Source organism: Drosophila sulfurigaster, chromosome 2L, assembly GCF_023558435.1.
Source record: "Drosophila sulfurigaster albostrigata strain 15112-1811.04 chromosome 2L, ASM2355843v2, whole genome shotgun sequence".
NCBI classification, from domain to species: Eukaryota; Metazoa; Arthropoda; class Insecta; order Diptera; family Drosophilidae; genus Drosophila; species Drosophila sulfurigaster.
Genome location: NC_084881.1, coordinates 25,635,949 through 25,649,470, shown reverse-complemented (window position 1 = coordinate 25,649,470; position 13,522 = coordinate 25,635,949). Strand labels below are relative to the sequence as shown.

Here is a 13,522-nt window from a genome sequence, read left to right as displayed (position 1 = left end):
GTGTGCGCTCTCTGCGTTGGCGTTGCCACCGCGTCCAACAATATCAAATGGAAATTTTTCAAAGCTCGCTTGCAAATCATTTTGAGCAGCTCGTTTGACTGTCATGCGAGAGTGAACTTGCAGAGTTAAGCAGGAGATTAATCCTGCAACGAAGTACGACAATGTAAACGGCATAAGCACCGAAACTGAATAAGAAAGTAAGAGAGAAGGATCAAGAATTTAAAATAGCTGGCAGATATTTGGACATCAAATTGCACTCCACGTCAAATTGCTTTCTTGATGGAGCTTAGCGCCTGAAAGTCTGCAACGAAAGCTTTATTATGATTTCATTTCTTTGCGTTTTGAAGAGCTTTGTTTTGCCAAGACAATCGTTGCTTAAATGATGTTAAAATATGTCTTAAATAGTCAATTCTAATAATACGTTTTACTTGTTACATTTTTTCAAAGTTTTAATATTTTTCTTTATTATATAAAACTTTTTTGAATAATATACATTGCGATGATTTTATATTTATTTATTTACGAATTGTTTGTACTATACAATATTTATACATTTTTCTATATATTCATTATACTATAAATGGGAAAAGGTTTTAATGTGAACTAGAATATATTAACTGATTTTTTACTATTCTATAATAGTTATAGAACTATATATAGTAACTATATATATCTTTTTGATAACTATTACTATACTATACTATACTATATTACACTTTAACATTGAATATACTATACTATAACTTTCTATACTATACTATAACTTTATACAATACTTATAAAAGAAAAGGTTTTTATGGTGCTTTTAATTGTGAGAATTTGTTAATAACTAAATATATTTCTGCATATTCCCTTTATTGAGTTCATTGCAGGGTATTTACAACTAAATGAAGAATTAATTGGGGTGTAGCTAAAGGTAAGTTGTTGCCCGGCAAACAAAGAAACGTTTAGCTTCAATTCGAAAAGGTAATTAAATTGGAAAAGCAGGAAAAAAAGAGCAAAACGAAGTCATTAGGTGTCTCCCTCTCTCTCTCTCTCTCGCTCTCTCTCTCTCTCACTCACTCTTCTTTACGCCATTTGTTTTTACTGCCTTCCTTTGTATCTCTCATTTTCTCCCTCTTAGTCACCGTCGCGCCCTTTTTTGCTGGCCACACATATGTGTCTGAGTGTTAAAGGTTTTGGCACGTTCCGTTTGCTAATTATTAAGCCCCAACACCTGGACCCAGACCCAAGGACATCGACATTGACAACACGTAGAACACATAAAGAATTGTTGAACGTTATTAAAAGGAAAACACAAGGCACAAACTCACCGCATGCGGGAGTCGGGAACTACGCACAAACGGACCACTTCCCGACCCCTTACCTCACCACTTACTTTGCACATATCGATGGTCATGTAATACGGAAGCAGCAAATGCATTTTAGCCTCAACTGGAGTCGAGTTGGGTCAGGTCGAGTTATTCCCAAACAGGAAGTGAACAGGAATCCGTCAAGGGAAAAAGAGACGGCAAAAGAAGCAAGAATAAAAAAAAACGTAGGAAAAAAAATGATTTGCTCGTTGCTGTTTGCTGCAGGCGAAACGAAGAAAATGCAATTTGCAGAGCGCATTTCGTGTCCAACCAAGCTGCTCCAGCTTCAACTTGTTCTCCAAACTTGCTGCGCCTTCATCTTCTGCTACTTCTCGTGCTTCTCTCCATCTCAAGTTGCCACCTCGTTGAGTTGCCGGTGCCAAGTCATGTTTGCATGACGAAGTTTACGTTGAGGCTAATATTTTAAGATGCCTGCCGAGTTCGCTCTGATTTTTGGCTTTGATGACTTGGCGGGATTCTGAAGCGTGTTGCAACTTTTCTCCAAGGACGTTGCTCGCTGCAATCGAAAAATGACGCTAATCTCTTAGGCCATTTATGAATTTGTTGGCATCCTTTTCAATGTTACTCGTATCTTGAAGCAGCACACTCAACTCTTATCTAAGGATGATGCCTTTCAGCAGTAACTGCTTGATACTGTCATGTCTAATGGTGCGTATACGTAATCAACTGTTGAAGTGCGTTTAACTCAACACTGATAAATCTCTTATTGTGAAAGCTTTACAAAATAGAAAATATAATATAGAATTATATCAAATATAAATTATTTTATCAATAATTTCATTTCTAATAAAAAGGAATTAACTTTAAAGTTAGTGAAAGGTTTTTATTATGTAGGAAACACAATTTAAAATGTCTTCTGATATTTTTTTTTAAAGTATTATTGATAAATCATGGAGCAGCCTCAACGAACTCAGCAAATATTGAAGCTGTCGTTGAAAAATGTAGTATGCAAAGTTTAAAGTAGCAAAGAATTTTTCTTTGCGTCACAAAACTTTACTTTGGCATGTTCTAGGCATTAAATAACTTTGTGAACTCAGCAACTACTTTAGCTATAGTTCTTAAATTTGATATGTAGGTTACAAAGAGCAAATATAAAAATTGTATAAGTGATTTCTTGGAAAAAATACAATTTTTAACTAAAATAAAAATGTTTATAATGTCTCAAAGATTTCTAGCTTATTTTATTGATTACCATAATATTTCAAAACGAAAAGGAACCACATTTTATAGAAGTTGTTAATTAATTTGAACTCATGAGACTTGTAGAATATTTAGCACACCTGTTTAAAGAGTCGTATACGTAATATTGTGATAATAATGTAATTATCAATAGTGTAAACTTTAGTTCCTAGGCAAAACTTGTCTGTTGTGTAAAGTGGCTGCCAAAGTGGCAAAGTCAAGTGTGCAGCTTAGTGGATATATACTATATAGTCACGATATTAGTTGCTTACGTGGTTGTATGTGTGTCCTTAGTCCTTTTGTTAGCTAATTAGACACACATTTAACAATTTAGTACACGCTCGACTTGCAGTATGTTTTGTAAAGTTTTCAAGTTTTGCGATTTAGCCACACGAAGACGCTGAAAAAGAAGAAGTAGCAGAAAGGGGAGAAAGGGAGATGTCAAGTGGCTCTCAAACTGTAGTATTACAGGGCGTAACTTTGCACCCAAAGTTGACGTTCAAAGTTCTTCCCAACTTTCGTCGTGTGCTGAGCGAAAATTAGTTATTGTCTATGGGAAATGCGTTGGCCAAATAATGCCTTCTAACTTAAGGCGAGCAGGTGGAAGGGATGCTGAGGGGGGAGTGGGGAATAGTTGTTGCACCTAGGACAAAGTTTGTGATCAACTTGCGTCGCACTTTGGCCTCTGTTTGCACTTTAAACTAACCGCAAAATCAAAATAGGGGGAAAAAATCAGCAAGGAAAAAAACTTGCTGACATTGACTTGAGTTGACACGCCCCTTTGAGCTCCCCAGCTGCCGCCCCTTTTTTTTACTCTTTCTCCCTCTATCCTTTCACTTTGTCGTAGTCCTTTTTTAAATTAACTTTAAGCCAATTTTTGGGGTCTAAAATCTATAAGAAAAATAGAGACTGAGTTTGCTCAACTTTGAGATACTCGCTAGCTATTTTTATATGGATTTTAAATGTTACAAAAGTTAAAGTAAAAAATTAAAATTTAGACTCTTTTGTTAAATTCAAAATAATAAAAGATTATAAAAGAAAAACTTAAAAAAAATTTTCGTCTAAAATATGTTATTTGTCTTATAATGTAAATTGAAAATTAAAATGTTATAGAATTTGAAAAAAAAACTTAAGAATAAGAAACTTTCAAAAGAAATGAAATATTACTAAAGAAAAAAAAAGGAAACTAAAATGAAAAACCTACCTTAAAAATATGTTACTTCTTTTTTATTGTAATTGAAAATTAAAATAAAAAAAATTTGAAGAAAAACTTAAAATAAGATACTCTTGTTTATTTTCGAAAAATGCAAGATTACGAAAGAAAAATTTAAACTAAATTTAATAATAATATTTTTGAAACCAAATTTAAGAACTTTCGTTAAAAGTAAGTTAATTTTTGTAGAAGGTAAATTAATAAATTTGAAGAAAAACTTAATTGAATAAATACCAAAATAATCATCTTATGGTTCTTAAATGAGATTTGATTTTAGAGCATAAAAGTGGGCGTGACTTATATGTAATGCACATATGATGTACATCTGAAACAAAAAATTATTGTCCCTAAATTTCATAGCTCTAACTTTGATAGTCTTAGAGAACTTGGCCTTAAAACTCGTGGACGGACAGACGGTAATTAAAAATACTTTATGGAGTTGTAGATACCTAAATTTAAAGCCTTTAACAGCTTGTGCTGCCATCAATTTATTACACTCTTCTACCCTTTGACTAACGGGTATAAATATGCTGCTTTGTTGTTGTTTTTGTCGCTGTTGCGAGTCGACTCCATAATGTTGCACCAGCTGACGCCGGCTGACGACAAGGACACGCCCCGAAAAACAAGCGCAAATAATGAATAGCAAAATGGGCTAACTGACTGAGTTAAACATTGCCACCATGCTCCCCTCTCCTCCCTCTTCCACCGTTCTGTGCCACAAACCGAAAGCTTCAAACGCATTGTCAGCCCAGCGGTGACCAGCACATAACTCCCATATGCCCCTCGTTTCCTGCTGAAGCTGAAGAATGGAAGCAGTTGGGTGATGAAAAATTCCAATTCATACTCTGCTTTACGCTCTCTTCTCCCCCCCTCTCTTCTCGCTTCACTCTTTGTGTGTGTGTTGCCTGTGGCTGAAACCCGTCGAACGCTTTGCTGAAACACAGCACAGTTTGATGTGGAGCCCATGGGCTTAAAAGGGTACAACTATGAGGGGGTTAAATGAACTGTAAGTGCGCAGACAGACAGACGGACGGATGGACGGACAGACAGACAGTCGCTTACTTAATAACAGCCATTTTTGCGAATTGCCCACAAGGGACAATTCCATCACACACTTTATGAGGAGTGCACTCTGCTGAAAGGTTCTAACAACTAAATGCAAATTATGAGAATCCAAATGAACATTATATAAAAATAGTTCATTTTGTATATTACCAAATTAGATTAGTTCATCAGGTTATACATCTTATGCAATTACAGGATTAAGAATCGAACAACTTTAACAACTTAATTTGGTGGCATGTTTTATGTTAATGCAAATTATGAGTATCCAAATTAGGAATATAGAAAAATATGAATATATACAAATATTAAATTATTTATATTACCAAGTTAGATAAGTTCATCAAGTTATGCGTCTCATATCTTTGTAGTGTAATGACACGCTTAAACTTAATTCGCAGTGCACTGTCAATGGCTCCCAAACTGTAACTGGTGCTAAATAGAAGTTAAGAACTTTAATCATTTTTCCATAATCCTATTAAAGAGATATAATACCAAGTAATCTGTAATTTATTAAAAAAAAAACTTGCATTTGAATACAAAACAATTCATAGTTTGTTTATTTATTTTATTTTATTTCTTTAATTTTATTTGATGTAAGCTCAAGAGTAATACATTGTTTTGTAATTAAATTTAGTATTTAAAAGAGAAAAAAAAAATTGTAATTTAAGTTAGTTTAGTATTAAAATAATATTTTCACTTTAGTTTTTAACAAGCTTGTAAAATAGATTAATTTAAAAATGAATCGTAACCTCACTTAGCGGCCACTTAGCTTTATAATAATTAAACTTAACGGTCACGCTACACTTAGAAGAAAAACTTGCTTTTTTATTTAAATACAATTTATAAAATATTTTATTTTTATTTGTTTGCTTTTATTTCTTTAAACTTATTTGATTTGACTTCAAAAGTAATGCATTGGTTTAGTTTTAAAAATAAAGTATGTATTACCAAAAAAGGCTTTATTTTCAGTTAGTTTGGTAATTAAATGATATTTTTGTACAAGCTTGTAAGATTTGGCTGTAATTTAAAATGTAATCAAAACATCACTTAACGGCCACTTAGCTTTATAATATATCAACTTAACGGTTTAACTATATTTATTAGAAAAATGTACTGTATTACAAACTTGCTTTGAAATGAACGCTAAATGAACAAGGAATGCTCAATAAACAATATATAACTAATCTCGCTTAACGGCCTTTTTTCTAATAGCATTCGTGGCCGTTAAGCGAGATATATGAAGGTTCATTTCTGCGCTGCACACCAAATATATGAACCATAGTTCACATTTCTGTTGAATTGAAAGTGTAGACAAAAGAGTTAATGCCCGTAATAAATCAATGGCTGCTCTTTCATTTTCGATATGTTTGCGTCCTTCGAGCGTTGACATTTCCAGTGGCTTTTCTGGTTGCAACTTTTGAGCAGAGAAATCTTGTTAACATGCACCCAGTTATTGGTTTAACCATTCTCGACCTGTGGCTAGTTTTGAAAGTTCAATCTGTAAACTCCGCACACACACACATACACCCTTTGCCACTCCTCTCAGATATACGCACTCGCCCCTCGATCCCTAGAGTGTGACCAGAGATTTCATTCAATTTCGAAAAACAGCAGACGTCCAGTTAAATCTGTGGGGTCAAAATGAACCGAAACACATTGTTGCCCAGAGCTAACTTGTTTCCTTCCTCGTCCTTTTCCTCCCTCTCTCCCCTCTCCTGACTCCCTTCGTCTTTCTCGTCTCTGCATCCCTGGTGGCTTTTCATTTTTGGCCTCGGACGGGGGGCAGAAAATGTTTTGCCTTTGGATTTGTTGCCGCAGAAAGTCTTCAATCAAAATGCGTCGGCAAAGTTTTAATGCAGGCGCTGTGGGCGTGGCCAGCTGCTGCTGTTGTTGCTACAGTGTGATAAATGATGTGTCGAAAATAAATGATTATGCTTCATGTTGTTGCCACACTTAACTGCCTTCCTTTCCCCCCTCTCTATCAACCACAGCAACTTATTGTTTTTAAAAAACAGAAAAAAAAACATATCAACAATATGTTGCAACTATGTGCACGGCTCATTAGTTGCCACATGTTGCACAGTCACCGAAAGTTGCGTGCATTCAATTAAAATTATTTAAATCTTCATTTCAAGTGCAATTGCAGCGCTTGTCAAACTTGCACGCACAACTAAGTGCCAGCACAGTGACTCTTAAACTAACTCCAACAAGTGTGGATTGAAATTAAGTGTATATTAATTTAAATGTTCATTTCCAATATTTATATAGTATATAATAACTTTAAAACTGCTTACAGTCGATATAGTTTTATACTTATTTGTTCTTTATTCAATTTATTAGACTCAATGCAATTGCAACAGTTGCAAACTTTTCAACAAACAATGACTCTCAAACTGCCTCTCAGCAAAAACGCATTGAAATTAAATGTATGTAGAAGCTCAGTGACTGTAAAACGGTGTGCAATAAGCAAGCCTTCGAAATTAATAATTCATAATTCATAGCAAATGCAACGCTTGTTAAACTTTTCATATTAAGTACATTGACATTAAAATTAAATTGATTGAAATGCTAAATTCAATGCATTTAATGCGTAGTGAGTGTTAAACAGCTTTGGGAAAAATAAATTCAAAATTAGTAACTCTAAAACTCACTGTATTCGAAATAAATAATAAAATTTATAATAATAATAAAAAAATTAATGAATTATGTTGTGCATTTTCAAATCAGTAATTTACTACCGCAAAAAAAAACGTACATTTAAAAACAAATTCATAACTTTTGTAGTGCTCATAAAACCAGAACGCACTTAGCCGGGCCACAGTAACTCTCAAACTGCTCGTTCATAGCAACAATGACTGCACAACCGTTTATAGAGTTTTATAAAGTTAGCATACAGTTTAATCGAATGTTTCAACGCAACTACTAAGAATTTTTAACAGACTACCTTCACACATCTAATGCGCCTGCTGTTCCTTGGCTCCCGACGCATCACCAACCGTCTGACTGACTGCTGACTTATCGCCAGATCCTTCAGGCGAAGCCTGTGCTGAAGTGGGACGTAAAACGACGCTGTTATCGCTGCTCTCGCTGCTGGAATCGCCCACATTCAGATCGGGGTTTATCGCCTCAGCTGGCGGCGGTGCTGGCGCCACAAGCGGCATTGGTGGCACAAGATTGGTGGCCAGATTCACAGGCGGCGTGCCAATGCAAATACGCTTGGAGGGCGGAGGTGCCACATGACCCAAGCGAGCGTTGCTCAAAGCGGTGCCGGCAGCAACGGACTCAAAGGACATCAGTTCGCCAAAGTAAACATGCTGTATGACAGGAAACTTGGACAGTATCTGCATTGACAAAATAAACAAAAGTTAATTGAAGCATAAGTTGGCAATTAAGCCAAACCGACCTCTTTTTGATACATTTTAACAAGCCCTTGATTGATTTTGACCCAGGACGGCACTGCGGTGATGCTCCACAGTTGATTGGAGTGCTCGCCAAAGTGGCCAGTCTTCACCTTGCAGATGTAATCAATGCAGCTGATGAACATGTAATGCTCGCTAAAATCATTGATGATCTGCTCATCTACAAATTTGGCCGGATCAAAGGGACTCTTGACTGTAAGATATACAAGTGAATAAGTATTTCAATTGTGAATGATTCTCTACTCACCTGCCAACTGTGCGCTGCCCCAGATAAACGGCACAAACTGAAAGTCGTCCAGCGACCAAACTCCTTGACTTCCAGCTGGCTCCATGTTGTAATTGCGCTGCAATTGCCGCACAAACTCCAAATACCGATTAAACAGACGTAGTGCTGTGCTTACAATGTCCTGCTCGCCGAGAATCTCCGCCTTGAACAGTGCACACAGGAAGAACAGAAAGCTCAGCTCGTGTCCAGTGCCATAATCAATACGTGTTGCATTGCCGAACGCTTCCATTAAATACTGCAGCAATTCATGCAGATGTTTATGTTTGGCGGCGGGCAACACTTCAATCAGGAGTGTGGGCAACTGCTCCCGCATGTTGGCTGCCCAATCTCTGTAGGCTTTGTTGCCAAACCGTTGTGGTTGCTCCAGTGGGGGATGTTGCTCCATTATCTTGGACAGGGCATCAAAGATTCCCAGTAATTTACGCAATATATCCGATTCAAACACTTCATCGGTGGTCTTAATGCCTTGTATCGCCGAGCTGGTACCGTTGATATAGCCAATTAAATCGTGATAGGCCCGAGAACGCTGCCAGAGCGCCAAGTCCCCAATGTGATGCACTCGCTTTTCGCAAGCCGGCAATTTTTCTACATCATGAATAATCAATAATTAACATTTGTTTCACTTTGTTTTTATTGCTATTATTGCGAACGCACCTGTGGCCATTGCATTGGCATCGGCCATGCTGCTGTTGGGTAGTTAAATTAATTACTTTCCAGCTTTTCACTTTTAAATAAATTGCGAATTACGTTTTGTTTTGAGCATTGGTCAGTGTGACCACAATCCATTGCGAAACAGCTGTTTGCTGGTATGCGACCGGCAGCATAGAGGGATGTGCAATCGCTTATCGATAAATCAATTGAAAAAGAAACCGTAAAGGAACAATTTCATTCAAGGCGCTCCTGTCAACATTCAAAATAAAAGAAATCGCAAAATTTTATAATTGGCGCAACAATGACAGCATTTCGTCCATTTACCTGTGATGACCTGTTCAAGTTCAATAACGTTAATTTCGATCCGCTGACCGAAACATATAATTTAACGTTCTATACACAATATCTAGCTAAATGGCCGGAATTATTTTATCTGGCGGAATCACCCAACGAGCACATCATTGGCTACATCATTGGCAAGGTGGAGGGCGAGGATGATAATTGGCATGGTCATGTCACGACGCTTTCCATTTCTCCCGACTACAGACGATTGGGATTGGCGGCGCTACTGATGAAGTTCCTCGAGAACTTAACCGAGAAGAAACACGCTTACTTTGTGGATCTGTTTGTGCGCAAGAGCAACAAATTGGCCTTCGATATATACACGAAAATGGGCTACTTCGTCTTTCGCACCATACGTGATTACTACCGCGGAGATCAGGACGAGGATGCGTATGATATGCGCAAGGCGCTCTCGTGTGACAAGTCGTTGATCCAGCCAGTGCGAGATCATAATTAATTAATTAACATAATTCATATGTTACAATAACAAATAAAAGCCGTTTTTTTGTAATTTAAAAGTAGTATTTAAAATACACCACTGTGTGACCATTTGCAGTATATTAAATTCTTATTGGCAACCAAAGTGTGGTATATTTGCAAACAGAGGTCACTCTATTCCCGACTCGACGTCAACAAAAAAAAGTGATACGCCTACGCCGGCTTTTTCTTTAATTCAAGTTTAAGTGATTTTTAAGCTGCAAAAATGTTGGAAACACTCTACAACCTGCCATTTCACATACTCGTGCCGCCCAACATCAAAGTGCGTCGCTTTGCCCTGCCAATGCCCTCGCCCATGGCAGTATTTTCCGCTGTGTTGCTCTCCTACTTTCTGGTCACAGGCGGCAAGTAGAATTGTTATAGTAAATAGACATAGATATATAATTTGCTTTCTTTGCCAGGCATTATCTATGATGTGATAGTGGAGCCACCCAGCGTGGGCGCCACCGTCGACGAGCATGGTCATTCCCGTCCTGTGGCCTTTATGCCATACCGCGTAAATGGGCAATACATCATGGAGGGCTTGGCCAGCAGCTTCCTCTTCACTGTCGGTGGCCTGGGTTTCATCATTATGGATCAAACACACACGCCCGGCAAAACGAATCTCAACCGACTGCTGCTCACGGCCATGGGCTTCATTTTCATATTGGTTAGCTTCTTTACCACCTGGCTGTTTATGCGCATGAAGTTGCCCAGTTATCTGCAACCCTAAATCCTTTAAGGACATTCCAATTTCGCTCTCTATTAGTATTACAATTTATATGTCAGTAGCCTGATACAACTAGTGTGTATCTACGATAACCACTGGTTGAAATACATGCTACGTTTCGTATCTAAACTAAACGCTGTTCTCGGACTAATTTAAAATTATATTTTTAATAAGTTGGAGCTATAATTTCACCACAAAGAATTTTACATTGCGTTTATAAATTATTTTATTTTAATTGTCAAATATTTAAAAATGTATCTAAGTCATTGTAGCGCTTAGCAAAGTCGTTGATAGCCACCGATTTTTTGGGCCACAAACAAAACATTGTGTTTGGCGTCCCAGGGCAAGCGAAATAGTGCTCAGTTTGCAGCGCGCTGGCAAAACATGCAGATCGCGTTCGTTTCGCCTCTTGGCTATATATAGAACTATATAGAAAATCTATTTTCGTAACGCTATTTCGTGGAAAAACAAACGCAAATCGAAAAGTTTACAGTTAACAGTAGTTAAAATACAGATTTAGAAGCAAACTACTAAAAAGCAAGTTAAACTAAATTGCCAAGCAGAGCACAAGTGATGTAACGTGAGTTGGCCAAGAACTGTATTAGCCAAGAGCAGCATTACAACAACAGAGAGACAAGGAGAGAGCGATCAACTATTTCGGAGAGCAACTGCGTCGCAGTTTGTTTATTTTATTACCATGTCGAAGAAGTGTAGCGTGCGCAGCCTCAGCGACAGTTCTCTCGCGGAGCTGGCCAATCTCTTAGTCTCCACCATAAGCTATGTGCAATACGCTCCCGATGTGCAGCTGGACATCAACATTCTGATGGTCGAACTGAATGAATATCTCGCTCAATCGGGCGCCACTTCTAACATCTATCAGGATTTACTTCGTGTCATCTTGAGTTCGGATTATCTGGAGGCCAACATGCGTTTCACATGCCTGCAAATGTTGCTCAATTGTGGCGTCCATTTCCTCGTCACCGAAGTCTTTCCGCCCAGCTACTATGAGAAGATCTTGCAGGTGATTGCCGCCCAAGGCGCTGGACTGCGTGTGCTCAATCTGAAAGGGATTTGGGTGAAGGAGGATCACATGCATTATATGTATGAGATTGTGCGACGTTGCAAGCAGCTGGTCAAGCTCTATGTGCCGTATATAGCCAACGATCAGCTGCTGGAAGAGATTGCCTTGAACTGCAATCGTTTGCAGATTCTGGATATTTCCGGTGAAACAGACATCACTGAAATTGGCATTGATCAGTTGGCCAAGGGGCTGTGCGCTCAATCCTTAACGGTGGTCGATGTGGGCATGCCGGGTGAGGAGAACATTTGCTACTCCGACATCGCCTTAATTCTAGAGCATTGTCCTCGTGTGGAGACACTTTCCACATACTCCTTTGTGGGCGCTGCATTGAAATTCATCTACGATAACATTGACAGCAACTTCAAGTGTCGATTGAAGTATGCACATGACACGGCTACAGATGAACCGACTTTGCAGGTGCTGCTCCAGACTTGTCCGCAATTGGAAACTCTCTATTTGGATTCTCCGAAGCTCGGTTGCCTGCGTGCCTTACAAACACGGCAGCTGCGTAAGCTTAAGATCTGCAAATTTGTTGTAGCCGAGTTGATTTCCCTGCTCGAGCGTCCCATGGGTCAAAAACTCCGGCATCTGACGTTGATCAAGGGCAGCGGAAATCTGGATCTGGGCAAGCTGGCGCGTCTTTGTCCCTCGCTCATCGATCTTGATTGTTATGTGGTTGAATCGCTGTCGTATGCGTCTCAGGTGCGCTTTCAGCAGCTCGAGGGTCTGGAGATTCTCAGCTGTGATATGATGACCAGCTCGCTGAAGGCGTTCCTCTGCAACACGACGGATCTGAAGCGTCTGGCGGTGGATTCTGTGGATTTTACAGACGATGACATTATAAGGTAGTATTAGTTGTGCTTGGCTTTAGCTCATACCCGTTGCCCAAATCTTTGTAGAAGGTTCATACTTGATCAAATCCGTCTGACTGTCCGTCTATTGGTTTAAAAACCTATTTTTCGGACCACAAACTAGAAAGTAATATACATTATTCAGAAATCAGTTCTCTGAAATTTGAGTAACGGGTATCTCACAGTCGAGCACACTCGACTGCAGCTATTTCAATTACCTTGTACTGTCTCCAAGCATGTTCGTGCAGCACGATTTCAAAGTGCTGGAAGATATTTGGTTCACGCTGGCGCCAGAGCTCACTGTACAGGCCGTGGAGGTAAGTCATACACACTTATACATAGTACCTACATTTATAACTGTTGTTGTTGCAGCTGCTTATGGAGAGTTGCCCGGAACTGCAGTCTGTGGGTCAATTGACGGGTTGGTCGCTGACGCCGGATGATTTATCGCTGATACGTGGACTGTTGAAGAGCGGAAACTCTAGCCTTGTACTGACTACGAATGGTTTAGTTGCTTGAGCTTTTTGACTATTGTCCAGGGTATTTTAATACTTTGCATATTTGCAGCCAATTAAAATGCACCTGACAATGGTTTTTCCTACTCTCTGTCTTCCGCCTTTCCGCTTGCACACATTTTATGTTTGCGCAAACATCAACAATCAACGTTTTTGTTCTTTGCAGCGCCTGCAATAGATGACCATTCAACGATGGCAGCCAACAACTAATTTACTTATATAAATAAATTGTGCTTTGTGATATTTATTTATTGTACATATTTGAAATAAACTTCGTTGTATTTTAAATTTCATGTGTGACCAACAATATTTTAGAGTTGGTATATTTTTGTTTGGTATT

At 38.4% G+C, this 13,522-nt stretch overlaps 4 protein-coding genes and 1 long non-coding RNA gene across 7 annotated transcripts; 3 read left to right on the top strand and 2 right to left on the bottom strand.

The window, feature by feature from the left end:
- Nucleotides 1-7,706: 7,706 nt before the first annotated feature.
- On the bottom strand, nucleotides 7,707-9,348 carry LOC133850972 (serine/threonine-protein phosphatase 2A activator). The gene is made up of 4 exons (XM_062287252.1): nucleotides 9,190-9,348; nucleotides 8,497-9,120; nucleotides 8,234-8,442; nucleotides 7,707-8,171 (listed from the first exon to the last, which is right to left on the bottom strand). The coding sequence occupies exons 1-4, from the start codon at nucleotides 9,215-9,217 to the stop codon at nucleotides 7,785-7,787; spliced, it is 1,248 nt and encodes a 415-aa protein (XP_062143236.1). The 5' UTR covers nucleotides 9,218-9,348; the 3' UTR covers nucleotides 7,707-7,784.
- A 17-nt stretch (nucleotides 9,349-9,365) lies between these two features.
- LOC133850973 (N-alpha-acetyltransferase 20-like) lies at nucleotides 9,366-10,037 on the top strand. The gene has a single exon (XM_062287253.1). It carries the CDS (start codon nucleotides 9,488-9,490, stop codon nucleotides 9,983-9,985), a length of 498 nt encoding a protein of 165 aa, XP_062143237.1. The 5' UTR covers nucleotides 9,366-9,487; the 3' UTR covers nucleotides 9,986-10,037.
- Nucleotides 10,038-10,230: 193 nt separating this feature from the next.
- LOC133834872 (uncharacterized) lies at nucleotides 10,231-13,026 on the bottom strand. The gene is made up of 3 exons (XR_009893489.1): nucleotides 12,886-13,026; nucleotides 12,695-12,787; nucleotides 10,231-12,630 (listed from the first exon to the last, which is right to left on the bottom strand). It is a non-coding gene; the product is annotated as an uncharacterized LOC133834872 (long non-coding RNA).
- Nucleotides 10,232-10,911, top strand: LOC133850974 (putative oligosaccharyltransferase complex subunit CG9662). The gene is made up of 2 exons (XM_062287254.1): nucleotides 10,232-10,370; nucleotides 10,428-10,911. Exons 1-2 carry the CDS (start codon nucleotides 10,232-10,234, stop codon nucleotides 10,736-10,738), a joined length of 450 nt encoding a protein of 149 aa, XP_062143238.1. The 3' UTR covers nucleotides 10,739-10,911.
- Nucleotides 11,433-13,441, top strand: LOC133850970 (uncharacterized). 3 transcript variants are annotated; one of them, XM_062287251.1, is made up of 4 exons: nucleotides 11,433-12,661; nucleotides 12,903-12,984; nucleotides 13,040-13,156; nucleotides 13,349-13,441. In XM_062287251.1, the coding sequence occupies exons 1-4, from the start codon at nucleotides 11,433-11,435 to the stop codon at nucleotides 13,358-13,360; spliced, it is 1,440 nt and encodes a 479-aa protein (XP_062143235.1). In that variant the 3' UTR covers nucleotides 13,361-13,441. The 3 variants fall into 3 exon arrangements, with proteins under 3 accessions (XP_062143235.1, XP_062143234.1, XP_062143233.1); XM_062287250.1 differs by having other exon boundaries at nucleotides 13,040-13,172; nucleotides 13,235-13,366; XM_062287249.1 differs by lacking the exon at nucleotides 13,349-13,441 and having other exon boundaries at nucleotides 13,040-13,186.
- The last annotated feature ends 81 nt before the right edge of the window (nucleotides 13,442-13,522 follow it).